The 15000-nt window shown below is 46.3% G+C and overlaps 1 protein-coding gene across 1 annotated transcript in view; it reads left to right on the top strand.

Moving 5' to 3' along the window:
- stag3 (STAG3 cohesin complex component) overlaps positions 1-15000 on the top strand; it is a gene marked incomplete at both ends in the record, with an annotated part of 68060 nt that overhangs the window by 35771 nt on the left and 17289 nt on the right. Inside the window, 5 exons of the mRNA XM_079839372.1 lie at positions 42-121; positions 216-323; positions 436-520; positions 8024-8126; positions 8207-8307. Of these exons, the coding sequence (XP_079695498.1) occupies positions 42-121; positions 216-323; positions 436-520; positions 8024-8126; positions 8207-8307 (477 nt within the window). The remainder of the gene's footprint in view (positions 1-41; positions 122-215; positions 324-435; positions 521-8023; positions 8127-8206; positions 8308-15000) is intronic.

Here is a 15000-nt window from a genome sequence, read left to right as displayed (position 1 = left end):
GCCGCTCTGGGGTTAATGAGGTGTGTGTGTTCTGTGCTCAGGAGCGGATCGTGTGTATGATCCTGGACAAAGACTCAGATGTGGCGGTGGAAGCGGTGAAGCTGTTGCTGATCATCCAGCAGTGAGTCACAGATCCATCTGGGTCAGGATTAAGATCAAACGCTGTCAGACTGAACGGGACGTGTGTGTGTGTGTGTGTGTGTGTGTGTGTGCAGGCAGACAGAAGATGGCCTGAGTGAAGACGAGTGTGCTGCTGTGTATCCGCTGGTCTTCGCCACACACCGAGGTCTGGCCTGCGCAGCCGGAGGATTCCTGTACCACACGTATGTTCATCATCATCTCTCCACACACACACACACACACACACACACACACACACACACACACACACACGTGTGTGTCACGGACCGTCATGTGTTGTGCTCATGTGTGCAGGCTGTGCTGTGTGTTAGACGGCCGCGCAGACAAACACAGCGTTGCTTTTCTCCGCTTGCTAGCCCATTTCTTCATTAAGAGCGAGGTAAACCACTCACATCCCATCATGCACCTGCTTCTCCACACTCATCCCATCATGCACCTGCTTCTCCACACTCATCCCATCATGCACCTGCTTCTCTACACTCATCCCATCATGCACCTGCTTCTCTACACTCATCCCATCATGCACCTGCTTCTCTACACTCACATCCCATCATGCACCTGCTTCTCCACACTCATCCCATCATGCACCTGCTTCTCTACACTCATCCCATCATGCACCTGCTTCTCTACACTCATCCCATCATGCACCTGCTTCTCTACACTCATCCCATCATGCACCTGCTTCTCCACACTCATCCCATCATGCACCTGCTTCTCCACACTCATCCCATCATGCACCTGCTTCTCCACACTCATCCCATCATGCACCTGCTTCTCTACACTCATCCCATCATGCACCTGCTTCTCTACACTCATCCCATCATGCACCTGCTTCTCTACACTCATCCCATCATGCACCTGCTTCTCTACACTCATCCCATCATGCACCTGCTTCTCCACACTCATCCCATCATGCACCTGCTTCTCCACACTCATCCCATCATGCACCTGCTTCTCTACACTCATCCCATCATGCACCTGCTTCTCTACACTCATCCCATCATGCACCTGCTTCTCTACACTCATCCCATCATGCACCTGCTTCTCCACACTCATCCCATCATGCACCTGCTTCTCCACACTCATCCCATCATGCACCTGCTTCTCCACACTCATCCCATCATGCACCTGCTTCTCCACACTCATCCCATCATGCACCTGCTTCTCTACACTCATCCCATCATGCACCTGCTTCTCTACACTCACATCCCATCATGCACCTGCTTCTCCACACTCATCCCATCATGCACCTGCTTCTCTACACTCATCCCATCATGCACCTGCTTCTCCACACTCATCCCATCATGCACCTGCTTCTCCACACTCATCCCATCATGCACCTGCTTCTCCACACTCATCCCATCATGCACCTGCTTCTCCACACTCATCCCATCATGCACCTGCTTCTCTACACTCATCCCATCATGCACCTGCTTCTCTACACTCACATCCCATCATGCACCTGCTTCTCTACACTCATCCCATCATGCACCTGCTTCTCTACACTCATCCCATCATGCACCTGCTTCTCTACACTCATCCCATCATGCACCTGCTTCTCTACACTCACATCCCATCATGCACCTGCTTCTCCACACTCATCCCATCATGCACCTGCTTCTCTACACTCACATCCCATCATGCACCTGCTTCTCCACACTCATCCCATCATGCACCTGCTTCTCCACACTCATCCCATCATGCACCTGCTTCTCTACACTCATCCCATCATGCACCTGCTTCTCCACACTCATCCCATCATGCACCTGCTTCTCCACACTCATCCCATCATGCACCTGCTTCTCCACACTCATCCCATCATGCACCTGCTTCTCCACACTCATCCCATCATGCACCTGCTTCTCTACACTCATCCCATCATGCACCTGCTTCTCTACACTCATCCCATCATGCACCTGCTTCTCCACACTCATCCCATCATGCACCTGCTTCTCTACACTCATCCCATCATGCACCTGCTTCTCCACACTCATCCCATCATGCACCTGCTTCTCCACACTCATCCCATCATGCACCTGCTTCTCTACACTCATCCCATCATGCACCTGCTTCTCTACACTCATCCCATCATGCACCTGCTTCTCTACACTCATCCCATCATGCACCTGCTTCTCCACACTCATCCCATCATGCACCTGCTTCTCCACACTCATCCCATCATGCACCTGCTTCTCCACACTCATCCCATCATGCACCTGCTTCTCCACACTCATCCCATCATGCACCTGCTTCTCCACACTCATCCCATCATGCACCTGCTTCTCCACACTCATCCCATCATGCACCTGCTTCTCTACACTCATCCCATCATGCACCTGCTTCTCTACACTCATCCCATCATGCACCTGCTTCTCCACACTCATCCCATCATGCACCTGCTTCTCTACACTCATCCCATCATGCACCTGCTTCTCTACACTCATCCCATCATGCACCTGCTTCTCCACACTCATCCCATCATGCACCTGCTTCTCCACACTCATCCCATCATGCACCTGCTTCTCCACACTCATCCCATCATGCACCTGCTTCTCCACACTCATCCCATCATGCACCTGCTTCTCTACACTCACATCCCATCATGCACCTGCTTCTCCACACTCATCCCATCATGCACCTGCTTCTCCACACTCATCCCATCATGCACCTGCTTCTCCACACTCATCCCATCATGCACCTGCTTCTCCACACTCATCCCATCATGCACCTGCTTCTCCACACTCATCCCATCATGCACCTGCTTCTCCACACTCATCCCATCATGCACCTGCTTCTCCACACTCATCCCATCATGCACCTGCTTCTCTACACTCATCCCATCATGCACCTGCTTCTCTACACTCATCCCATCATGCACCTGCTTCTCCACACTCATCCCATCATGCACCTGCTTCTCTACACTCATCCCATCATGCACCTGCTTCTCCACACTCATCCCATCATGCACCTGCTTCTCCACACTCATCCCATCATGCACCTGCTTCTCCACACTCATCCCATCATGCACCTGCTTCTCTACACTCATCCCATCATGCACCTGCTTCTCTACACTCATCCCATCATGCACCTGCTTCTCCACACTCATCCCATCATGCACCTGCTTCTCCACACTCATCCCATCATGCACCTGCTTCTCCACACTCATCCCATCATGCACCTGCTTCTCCACACTCATCCCATCATGCACCTGCTTCTCTACACTCATCCCATCATGCACCTGCTTCTCCACACTCATCCCATCATGCACCTGCTTCTCTACACTCATCCCATCATGCACCTGCTTCTCTACACTCATCCCATCATGCACCTGCTTCTCCACACTCATCCCATCATGCACCTGCTTCTCCACACTCATCCCATCATGCACCTGCTTCTCTACACTCATCCCATCATGCACCTGCTTCTCCACACTCATCCCATCATGCACCTGCTTCTCTACACTCATCCCATCATGCACCTGCTTCTCCACACTCATCCCATCATGCACCTGCTTCTCTACACTCACATCCCATCATGCACCTGCTTCTCCACACTCATCCCATCATGCACCTGCTTCTCCACACTCATCCCATCATGCACCTGCTTCTCTACACTCACATCCCATCATGCACCTGCTTCTCCACACTCATCCCATCATGCACCTGCTTCTCTACACTCATCCCATCATGCACCTGCTTCTCCACACTCATCCCATCATGCACCTGCTTCTCCACACTCATCCCATCATGCACCTGCTTCTCCACACTCATCCCATCATGCACCTGCTTCTCCACACTCATCCCATCATGCACCTGCTTCTCCACACTCATCCCATCATGCACCTGCTTCTCCACACTCATCCCATCATGCACCTGCTTCTCCACACTCATCCCATCATGCACCTGCTTCTCTACACTCATCCCATCATGCACCTGCTTCTCCACACTCATCCCATCATGCACCTGCTTCTCCACACTCATCCCATCATGCACCTGCTTCTCTACACTCATCCCATCATGCACCTGCTTCTCCACACTCATCCCATCATGCACCTGCTTCTCCACACTCATCCCATCATGCACCTGCTTCTCCACACTCATCCCATCATGCACCTGCTTCTCTACACTCATCCCATCATGCACCTGCTTCTCTACACTCATCCCATCATGCACCTGCTTCTCCACACTCATCCCATCATGCACCTGCTTCTCCACACTCATCCCATCATGCACCTGCTTCTCCACACTCATCCCATCATGCACCTGCTTCTCCACACTCATCCCATCATGCACCTGCTTCTCCACACTCATCCCATCATGCACCTGCTTCTCCACACTCATCCCATCATGCACCTGCTTCTCCACACTCATCCCATCATGCACCTGCTTCTCTACACTCATCCCATCATGCACCTGCTTCTCCACACTCATCCCATCATGCACCTGCTTCTCTACACTCATCCCATCATGCACCTGCTTCTCTACACTCATCCCATCATGCACCTGCTTCTCCACACTCATCCCATCATGCACCTGCTTCTCTACACTCATCCCATCATGCACCTGCTTCTCCACACTCATCCCATCATGCACCTGCTTCTCCACACTCATCCCATCATGCACCTGCTTCTCCACACTCATCCCATCATGCACCTGCTTCTCTACACTCATCCCATCATGCACCTGCTTCTCCACACTCATCCCATCATGCACCTGCTTCTCTACACTCATCCCATCATGCACCTGCTTCTCTACACTCATCCCATCATGCACCTGCTTCTCCACACTCATCCCATCATGCACCTGCTTCTCCACACTCATCCCATCATGCACCTGCTTCTCCACACTCATCCCATCATGCACCTGCTTCTCCACACTCATCCCATCATGCACCTGCTTCTCCACACTCATCCCATCATGCACCTGCTTCTCTACACTCATCCCATCATGCACCTGCTTCTCCACACTCATCCCATCATGCACCTGCTTCTCTACACTCATCCCATCATGCACCTGCTTCTCTACACTCATCCCATCATGCACCTGCTTCTCTACACTCATCCCATCATGCACCTGCTTCTCTACACTCATCCCATCATGCACCTGCTTCTCCACACTCATCCCATCATGCACCTGCTTCTCCACACTCATCCCATCATGCACCTGCTTCTCCACACTCATCCCATCATGCACCTGCTTCTCCACACTCATCCCATCATGCACCTGCTTCTCCACACTCATCCCATCATGCACCTGCTTCTCCACACTCATCCCATCATGCACCTGCTTCTCCACACTCATCCCATCATGCACCTGCTTCTCCACACTCATCCCATCATGCACCTGCTTCTCTACACTCACATCCCATCATGCACCTGCTTCTCCACACTCATCCCATCATGCACCTGCTTCTCCACACTCATCCCATCATGCACCTGCTTCTCCACACTCATCCCATCATGCACCTGCTTCTCCACACTCATCCCATCATGCACCTGCTTCTCCACACTCATCCCATCATGCACCTGCTTCTCCACACTCATCCCATCATGCACCTGCTTCTCCACACTCATCCCATCATGCACCTGCTTCTCCACACTCATCCCATCATGCACCTGCTTCTCCACACTCATCCCATCATGCACCTGCTTCTCTACACTCATCCCATCATGCACCTGCTTCTCCACACTCATCCCATCATGCACCTGCTTCTCTACACTCATCCCATCATGCACCTGCTTCTCCACACTCATCCCATCATGCACCTGCTTCTCCACACTCATCCCATCATGCACCTGCTTCTCCACACTCATCCCATCATGCACCTGCTTCTCCACACTCATCCCATCATGCACCTGCTTCTCCACACTCATCCCATCATGCACCTGCTTCTCTACACTCATCCCATCATGCACCTGCTTCTCTACACTCATCCCATCATGCACCTGCTTCTCCACACTCATCCCATCATGCACCTGCTTCTCCACACTCATCCCATCATGCACCTGCTTCTCCACACTCATCCCATCATGCACCTGCTTCTCTACACTCATCCCATCATGCACCTGCTTCTCCACACTCATCCCATCATGCACCTGCTTCTCCACACTCATCCCATCATGCACCTGCTTCTCCACACTCATCCCATCATGCACCTGCTTCTCCACACTCATCCCATCATGCACCTGCTTCTCTACACTCATCCCATCATGCACCTGCTTCTCTACACTCATCCCATCATGCACCTGCTTCTCCACACTCATCCCATCATGCACCTGCTTCTCCACACTCATCCCATCATGCACCTGCTTCTCCACACTCATCCCATCATGCACCTGCTTCTCCACACTCATCCCATCATGCACCTGCTTCTCCACACTCATCCCATCATGCACCTGCTTCTCCACACTCATCCCATCATGCACCTGCTTCTCCACACTCATCCCATCATGCACCTGCTTCTCCACACTCATCCCATCATGCACCTGCTTCTCCACACTCATCCCATCATGCACCTGCTTCTCTACACTCATCCCATCATGCACCTGCTTCTCTACACTCATCCCATCATGCACCTGCTTCTCTACACTCACATCCCATCATGCACCTGCTTCTCTACACTCATCCCATCATGCACCTGCTTCTCCACACTCATCCCATCATGCACCTGCTTCTCTACACTCATCCCATCATGCACCTGCTTCTCCACACTCATCCCATCATGCACCTGCTTCTCTACACTCATCCCATCATGCACCTGCTTCTCTACACTCATCCCATCATGCACCTGCTTCTCTACACTCATCCCATCATGCACCTGCTTCTCCACACTCATCCCATCATGCACCTGCTTCTCTACACTCATCCCATCATGCACCTGCTTCTCTACACTCATCCCATCATGCACCTGCTTCTCCACACTCATCCCATCATGCACCTGCTTCTCCACACTCATCCCATCATGCACCTGCTTCTCCACACTCATCCCATCATGCACCTGCTTCTCCACACTCATCCCATCATGCACCTGCTTCTCCACACTCATCCCATCATGCACCTGCTTCTCCACACTCATCCCATCATGCACCTGCTTCTCTACACTCATCCCATCATGCACCTGCTTCTCCACACTCATCCCATCATGCACCTGCTTCTCTACACTCATCCCATCATGCACCTGCTTCTCCACACTCATCCCATCATGCACCTGCTTCTCCACACTCATCCCATCATGCACCTGCTTCTCCACACTCATCCCATCATGCACCTGCTTCTCCACACTCATCCCATCATGCACCTGCTTCTCTACACTCATCCCATCATGCACCTGCTTCTCCACACTCATCCCATCATGCACCTGCTTCTCCACACTCATCCCATCATGCACCTGCTTCTCTACACTCATCCCATCATGCACCTGCCTCTCCACACTCATCCCATCATGCACCTGCTTCTCCACACTCATCCCATCATGCACCTGCTTCTCCACACTCATCCCATCATGCACCTGCTTCTCTACACTCACAGATCACATGAACCTAAAAGTATTAGGTTTCACTTAAGAGTGTTTTTTTTCTGCTTCCTCTGATTGGTGTGGATGTGCTTAAACTAGCGAGTGCGCCCATTCAAACTCGTCTGATTTATGAGACCAGTGGATTTAAATCCAAAACGCCAATAATAAATATTTTCATAAGTTGCCATAACAATGTCTGCCTTTATAAATCCCAATTTGTTCCTCAATTTTGATGTAAAATGGCATCCAACAGGAGATGTTACTCACTTCTCTGGTCATAATGTTATGCCTGATTGGTGTATGTTGACCAGATAGTGTGTGTGTGTTATCTTTTCCTGTGTGTTAAATGTCTTCTGTGTGTGTGTGTCAGTATCACGATCACGCTGCATATCTAGTCGATAGTCTATGGGATGTTGCGGGGGCGGAGCTAAAAGACTGGGATGTGATGACATCACTCTTGCTGCAGGAAGGAGGTGAGTCCGTATCCAATCAGAGTGTCTTGAGTGCTTTTGAGAGCTTTATTCAGACTCAGGTGTGTGTGTGTGTGTTGCAGGTATGGAGGACAAGCTGGAGAGTGCGATGATTGACATCATGATGTGTGCAGTGAGACAGGCTGCAGAGGCCACGCCCCCGACCTCCCGCTCGCAGAAGAAGGTGCATTTCATGAGGAAATCGACAAATTTAAAGCTCAAAGCATTTTTAATCATAAAAGTGGGGATCCCTGTAAAAATAACACTTGTGAATGAATATTTTTGTTTGCTAATGTGCTGTTTTAATGGCCGCCTGGAGCCCTGTCCCTGTAGTAGATGATGGTCGCTCAGGTGAAACTCTTCAGCATTACCACAGTCACATGACTATAAACCTGTGGCATCTGTTAGGAAAACTGCCCAAACATTGACCATAGATACACAAAGCCTTCAGTGATTATATTCCAGCACCATTAACACATTTATACATCAGTTTCGCTACCGGGATTTGTTTCAATCAATCAAGATGAAAACATCACGAGGGCTTTATGAAATCAGCTTTATTTTTTCCCAAATTAGTGTTTTCCGTTAAAATGTTTTGGACTCCATTTTAATGGTTAAATTAGATTTTTAGTAATCAAAAAGCATGTCTAATTATGAAACTTATACAATTGAAAAACAATTTATTTAAAGTTACATGTCTATGACCCAATGAAATATGTTTTTCATCCAATTCTGTTTTATTTTTACTAGGGCTGGGCAAATTAACACGTTAACGCGGGCGATACATTTTTTCAGCTTAACGCATTAAAAATATTTAACGCAAATAACGCAGCGTCCATTTTTATATCCATTTTTGCTTAGCGTTACATGATCATCACGCTCTTATTCATGTAAATGCTTCCAAGCGTGACAAGACACAAGCGAACGCGCTGTGTGTGAGTGTGTGTGTGTGTGTGTGTGTGTGTGTCAGTGTCCTGTCTGTGTGTGTGTTCACTTAAATTAAAAGTAGTTTTTTTTTAAAGCCTAATAAATGTTGGAATTGGCAGCTTTCAGTTATACTGTAATGTAACGTCACCAATGTTTCATATAGACATTAATATCAGTGATACTGGCCTTCATTCATAAAAAGATGACAATACAACACATATTTAAATTATGCTGTCTTTAAATTGTTTATACATTAATTTGGAGAGTAACTGAAATTATTACAATATCAAAATATTAAAAACGTAAAATATTAAAAACTTGCGATTAATCGCGATTAATTACAGAAAAAAGTGTGATTTTAATTGGTTAATTTTTTTTAATCGATGCCCAGCACTAATTTTTACCAAATTCTGTGTTTTAAGTTTTAATCATTTAGTTAAATTTGAATAATCTCAAATCATGTCTAATTAATACAATTCATAAAAACAACCATTTTAATATAAATATTTTTAAGTAATTTCTATGAAAAAAAATGTCCCCCACAAATTCTGTGTTGTGTGTTTTCTGGAAATCAAATGAAGTCCAGCTTTTATTTTAGTCAGACACTGCTTCATTGAGCTTTACTGTTCACACCCTAACACAGAAGATGTTTTTACCCCTTCAGAAAAGAAGTTTTGATGAGAATGTGTTGTATTATTATTAAACTGTGTTTCTGTCAGATTAAACTGAGCTGATATTCTGAGACACTCGTCTCTATTTGATTTAACTACAGATCTGCCTTTTATTTACTCATCAAAATGTGACCAATTCTGTGAAATTCTGCGTTCTACAGTAAATTCAGTTCTTATGACTGGATTCTGTGTTTCATTCACAACCATCTTAACTCTTCTAAAACTACACACACACACACACACACACACACACACACACACACACACAAGCATGTGTGAACGTACAGTTATGGAGCTGAATGATGTCACGATTGGCTGTTTACAGCAGAAAAACATTTCATAGAAATTAAATCATACTAAATAAATATTAAAATGGTGGTTTTTATCAAGTGTATTAATAAGACACGATTTGAGATTGTTACAATTTAATGAAATGATTAAAACTTAGAATTTGGTTTAAAAAAAACAGAATTGGATGGAAAAACATATTTCATTGGGTTATAAACATGCAACTTTAGTTAAATTGTTGTTCAATTGTATAAGTTTTATTATTTAAATTAATTTGACATGCTTTTTGATTGTTAATTTAATTATTCAAATGGAGTCCAAAAAAATTAAACAGAAAACACTACTTTGAGAAAAAATAAATCTGATTTCATAAAGCCCTCGTGATGTTTTCATCTTGATTGATTGATTGACACACTTTATTAATCTCGGTACACTGTAAAACAAATCAGGTCTCCAATTGAACATTTTCCATTGAGCGATCACATCTACATTTTTCAGTTGGCCAGATTGAATTTCTGTGAATTGATGCAATTTAATTCAATTAAAATTCAAGAAATTCAATTTGGCCAACTGAACAATTTAGAAGTGATCGCTCAATTGGAGACCTGATTTTTTTTTTACAGTGTAGCTAAACTGATGTGCCACAACGACAACACAACCAACAAACTCAACACACAATTAACACACAGATAAAGGAATAAAGTTTTAATAGCTGATTAAGAGCCAGTGTCACATGATACAGTTTCACAAATCAAAGTACAGGAAAAACAACACCGATTTAACGGTGTGGATTGAAATATCTGCTGCAGGGACACGAGCTTCTCCTTCATTCACTAGAGCACTCAGATAATGCCCTATTTGAGGATATAGGGGCCGATTTCAGATTCAGCCCTTGATTACAGCGGAGAAATCAAACTACACGCGGCGCGCGCGCGCGAGAGAGAGAGAGAGCGGTTTCTGCGCGGAACGCCTGATGAGATTAACAGCGCTGTCCTCATGGGTCATATTCACATATATAGAACGCTGCGAGCGCATTTACGTTTTTATGGACATTTCATATACTCTAGTGTCATATATTCTAGTACCAGAAGCGTGTATGCGCACATATTTCATCACGTCTTCAAATGAAATGTGCACTGATTTGGCTTCACTGAACCATATGATCACGACCGCGATGACACGATGGATTATTCTGCTATACAAAAGACAATGAATGATGCAAGTTAATAAATAAACTGACAATTCAAAGAAGAATGGGTAAAAAAGTAAATGCTTTATTCTTTCTGTGTTAAACTGATGTGTCATTTGTTCAGAGAGTGCTCTTAATGTATTGGAAATATCCGCGTTTGTCCCTCGTTTTGTCAGTTTGTTGTTATATAGGGTTAGATTTTTAAAATGCTTACGGTGCCCTCAACTCAGTTTATTTTCTCTCCGTGGTCATATTTTAATATTCATGTGCCTGTAATGAGTGTGTTGCAGGTCTGTGTTTTATTGTCTCTCCATAGCATCATTTTGTGGAGCTTTGCAAACCTTTATTAACTCTAGAGTGGAGTTTTTCTACAATATTCACTCGTCATGACAGTAAAACAGGGCATTCTGGTCAATCTGCTCCAGAATTTACTCTCAATCAGTAGATTAGATTAGATTAGATTAGATTCAACTTTATTGTCATTACACAAGTACAAGTACAAGGCAACGAAATGCAGTTTAGGTCTAACCAGAAGTGCAATAGCAGCAAGTGCAGGATATACAATGGATGCGTAAGTGCAGGACATGGATATGTACTGAATATGTATAAATATGTATAAATAGAGAGATGGTTATTACTATAAACAGAACTGAATTTACAGGTGAATATGTACTATGAATACAATATACAGATGGCTATTACTATAAACAGAATTTTACAGATAGAGGTATACAATAATATGTTAGGCTAATATGAGGAATAGCAGTGGATTAGGGTAGTGCAATAAATTATGGACAGAGCTATCCGGAAAAAAAAGTGTAAAGTGCAGTGGAAGTGGTTGCATATTACAGTTAGAAGTACAGTGCAAAAATGCAAATGTAAACATTGGTACTATAAATACAGTCGGCAGTGCAGATGAGCATAATCCAGTTAAGATATGGCAGTGTAAGATGCATATGTAAACAGTTGTTACTGTAATAAACAGTCGGTAGTGCAAATAACAAAGTGATGGCAGATGTGAGGTAGGAGAGTTATCAGTTTATGAGGGAAGTGGATCAACGGGGGTTAGAGTTCAATAAAGAGACAGCTCTGGGGAAAAAACTGTTCTTTAGTCTGCTGGTCCTGGTCCGGTGGATCCTGAAACGCCTGCCGGAGGGCAGGATCTAGGCCTGAATTCTTCTCTCTGCCTCTGGATTGAAGATTTCCTCACTGGCAGACCCCAGGCGGTGAGAGTAGGCCAGTTCACCTCCACCTCCATCACCCTGAGTGTTGGAGCTCCACAGGGCTGTGTGCTGAGTCCCCTGCTCTACTCTCTCTACACCCATGACTGTTTGTCCACACACAGCTCCACCTCGATCATCAAGTTTGCTGATGATACTGTTGTCCTGGGTCTCATCTCCAACAACAATGAGACGGCATACTTGGACGAAGTGGAGCAACTGACATCATGGTGCCAGGACAACTGTCTCTCTCTGAATGTTAACAAGACCAAAGAACTGATTGTGGACTTCAGGAAGAGACAGCATCGGTCATACTCCCCTCTCATGATCAGCGGGACACCGGTAGAGAGAGTGAGCAGCTTCAAATACCTGGGTGTGAACATCTCCGAGGATCTGACCTGGACTACACACATCCAGACACAGGTGAAAAAAGCCAGGCAAAGACTGTACCACCTGCGCCAGCTGAGGAAATTCAGGGTTTCACCAGCCATCCTGAAAACTTTCTATCGAGGGGCGATAGAAAGTGTCCTGACTCAGTGCATCACAGCGTGGTACGGGAACAGCACCAGTCACGATTCCAAAGCCCTGCAAAGAGTGGTGCGCTTATCCGAGCGCATCTCAGGCTCAGCTCTCCCGTCTCTGCAGGACATCTACACCAAACGCTGCAGAGGTAGAGCTACTAAAATCATCAGAGACATTAATCACCCTGCAAACTCTCACTTCACCCTGCTGCCATCTGGTAAGCGCTTCCGTAGCCTGATGGCAAAGACTGAAAGACTCAGGAGGAGTTTCTTCCCCCAGGCCATCAGACTCCTGAACTCAGTCACGTGACTTCACTTCACCCCCGCACACGCATAAACATACAGTTTTTTAACATTAACATCCACATACTGCCATTGCACTGCACTTTACTTTCCTATTGTTACTGTGTAACAACCTGTAATAAACCTTGCACATTATACTTCTTTATATATACATATATATATATTTATGTTAACCACTTATTTCTAAGTCTACAGTTTATCTCACTTATCATATCCACTTATTTTTTTATATTTTTTATATTTTAATTTTTATATTTTTATTTTTATCTTATTTCCTATTTTTATCTTTTACTTGATTTATTTATAATTCTACTTATGTTAATACTTTTTATTCTAATTTTATTCTATTTCTATTTTAATTTCTTGTAACTGTTATTTGCACTGTCCATGGAGCGGACCTGTTTACATTTCACTGCCAGTTGTATATTGTGTATATAACTGTGTATGTGACAAATAAAACTCTTGAATCTTGAATCTTGAGAAAACAGTCTGTGTGCTGGGTGAGAGGAGTCCTTGAGGATGCTGCGAGCTCGATGCAGGCAGCGTTTCCTCTGGATGTGCTCGATGGCAGGCAGTGGAGTCCCTGTGATGCGCTGGGCAGTTTTCACCACCCGCTGCAGTGCCTTGCGCTCCGCAACAGAGCAGCTCCCATACCACACTGCCACACAGTTGGTCAGGATACTTTCTATTGCGCAGCGGTAGAAGTTCACCAGGATAGCCGAGGAGAGCTGATTCTTCCTCAGTGTCCTCAGGAAGAAGAGGCGCTGGTGAGCCTTCTTGACCAGGCTGGAGGTGTTGGTCGTCCACGACATGTCCGCCGAGATGTGGATCCCCAGGAACTTGAAACTGGAGACACGTTCAACAGCCATTCCATTGATGTGGATGGTGTCGTGTGTGCCTCTTGACTCCTTCCTGAAGTCCACGATGAGCTCCTTCGTTTTGGTGGTGTTGAGGAGCAGGTTATTATCAGCGCACCATGTGGCCAGGTGCTGGATCTCCTCCCTATAGGCAGTCTCATCGTTGTTGCTGATGAGACCAATCACCGTAGTGTCGTCCGCAAACTTGACGATGGAATTAGTTCCATACACAGGCTTGCAGTCGGCGGTGAAGAGGGAGTAGAGAAACGGGCTTAGCACACAGCCCTGTGGTACACCAGTGTTGAGTGTGATGGATGTGGAGCAGGTGGATCCTGAACGAACATTCTGGGGTCTGTCAGTTAGGAAGTCCAAAATCCAGTTGCACATTGAGGTGTTGATGCCCAGGTCTCCAAGTTTGGCTATTAACTTGGATGGGATGACAGTGTTGAATGCTGAGCTGAAGTCAACAAACAGCATGCGTGCATACGTGTTCTTATGGTCCAGATGGGTGAGCACAGAGTGCAGGGCCATGGAAACTGCATCCTCTGTGCTCCTATTGCTGCGGTAGGCAAACTGGTGTGAGTCCAATGTGGATGGTAGAGAGTCTTTTAGGTGTTCTAGGACCAGCCGCTCAAAGCACTTCATGACGATGGGTGTGAGTGCTACAGGGCGGTAGTCATTAGGGCACCTCGGGTTAGAGTGTTTTGGCACTGGCACAATGGAAGTGCGTTTAAAGCATGTCGGTACAGCTGCTTGGGCAAGAGACAGGTTGAAAATGTCTGTAAAAACCCCAGCGAGCTGCTCCGCACATGCCCTGAGCACACGTCCAGGGATGTTGTCTGGTCCAGCAGCCTTGTGCGCGCTGATCCGGCTCAGTGCCTTGCAGACATCTGTGGAGGAG

The sequence above is a fragment of the Gobio gobio genome (genome assembly GCF_949357685.1).
Source record: "Gobio gobio genome assembly, chromosome: 16".
In the NCBI taxonomy this organism is placed as follows: Eukaryota; Metazoa; Chordata; class Actinopteri; order Cypriniformes; family Gobionidae; genus Gobio; species Gobio gobio.
Note: the sequence above shows the minus strand (reverse complement) of the source record. Positions and strands in the feature narration are given on the sequence as shown.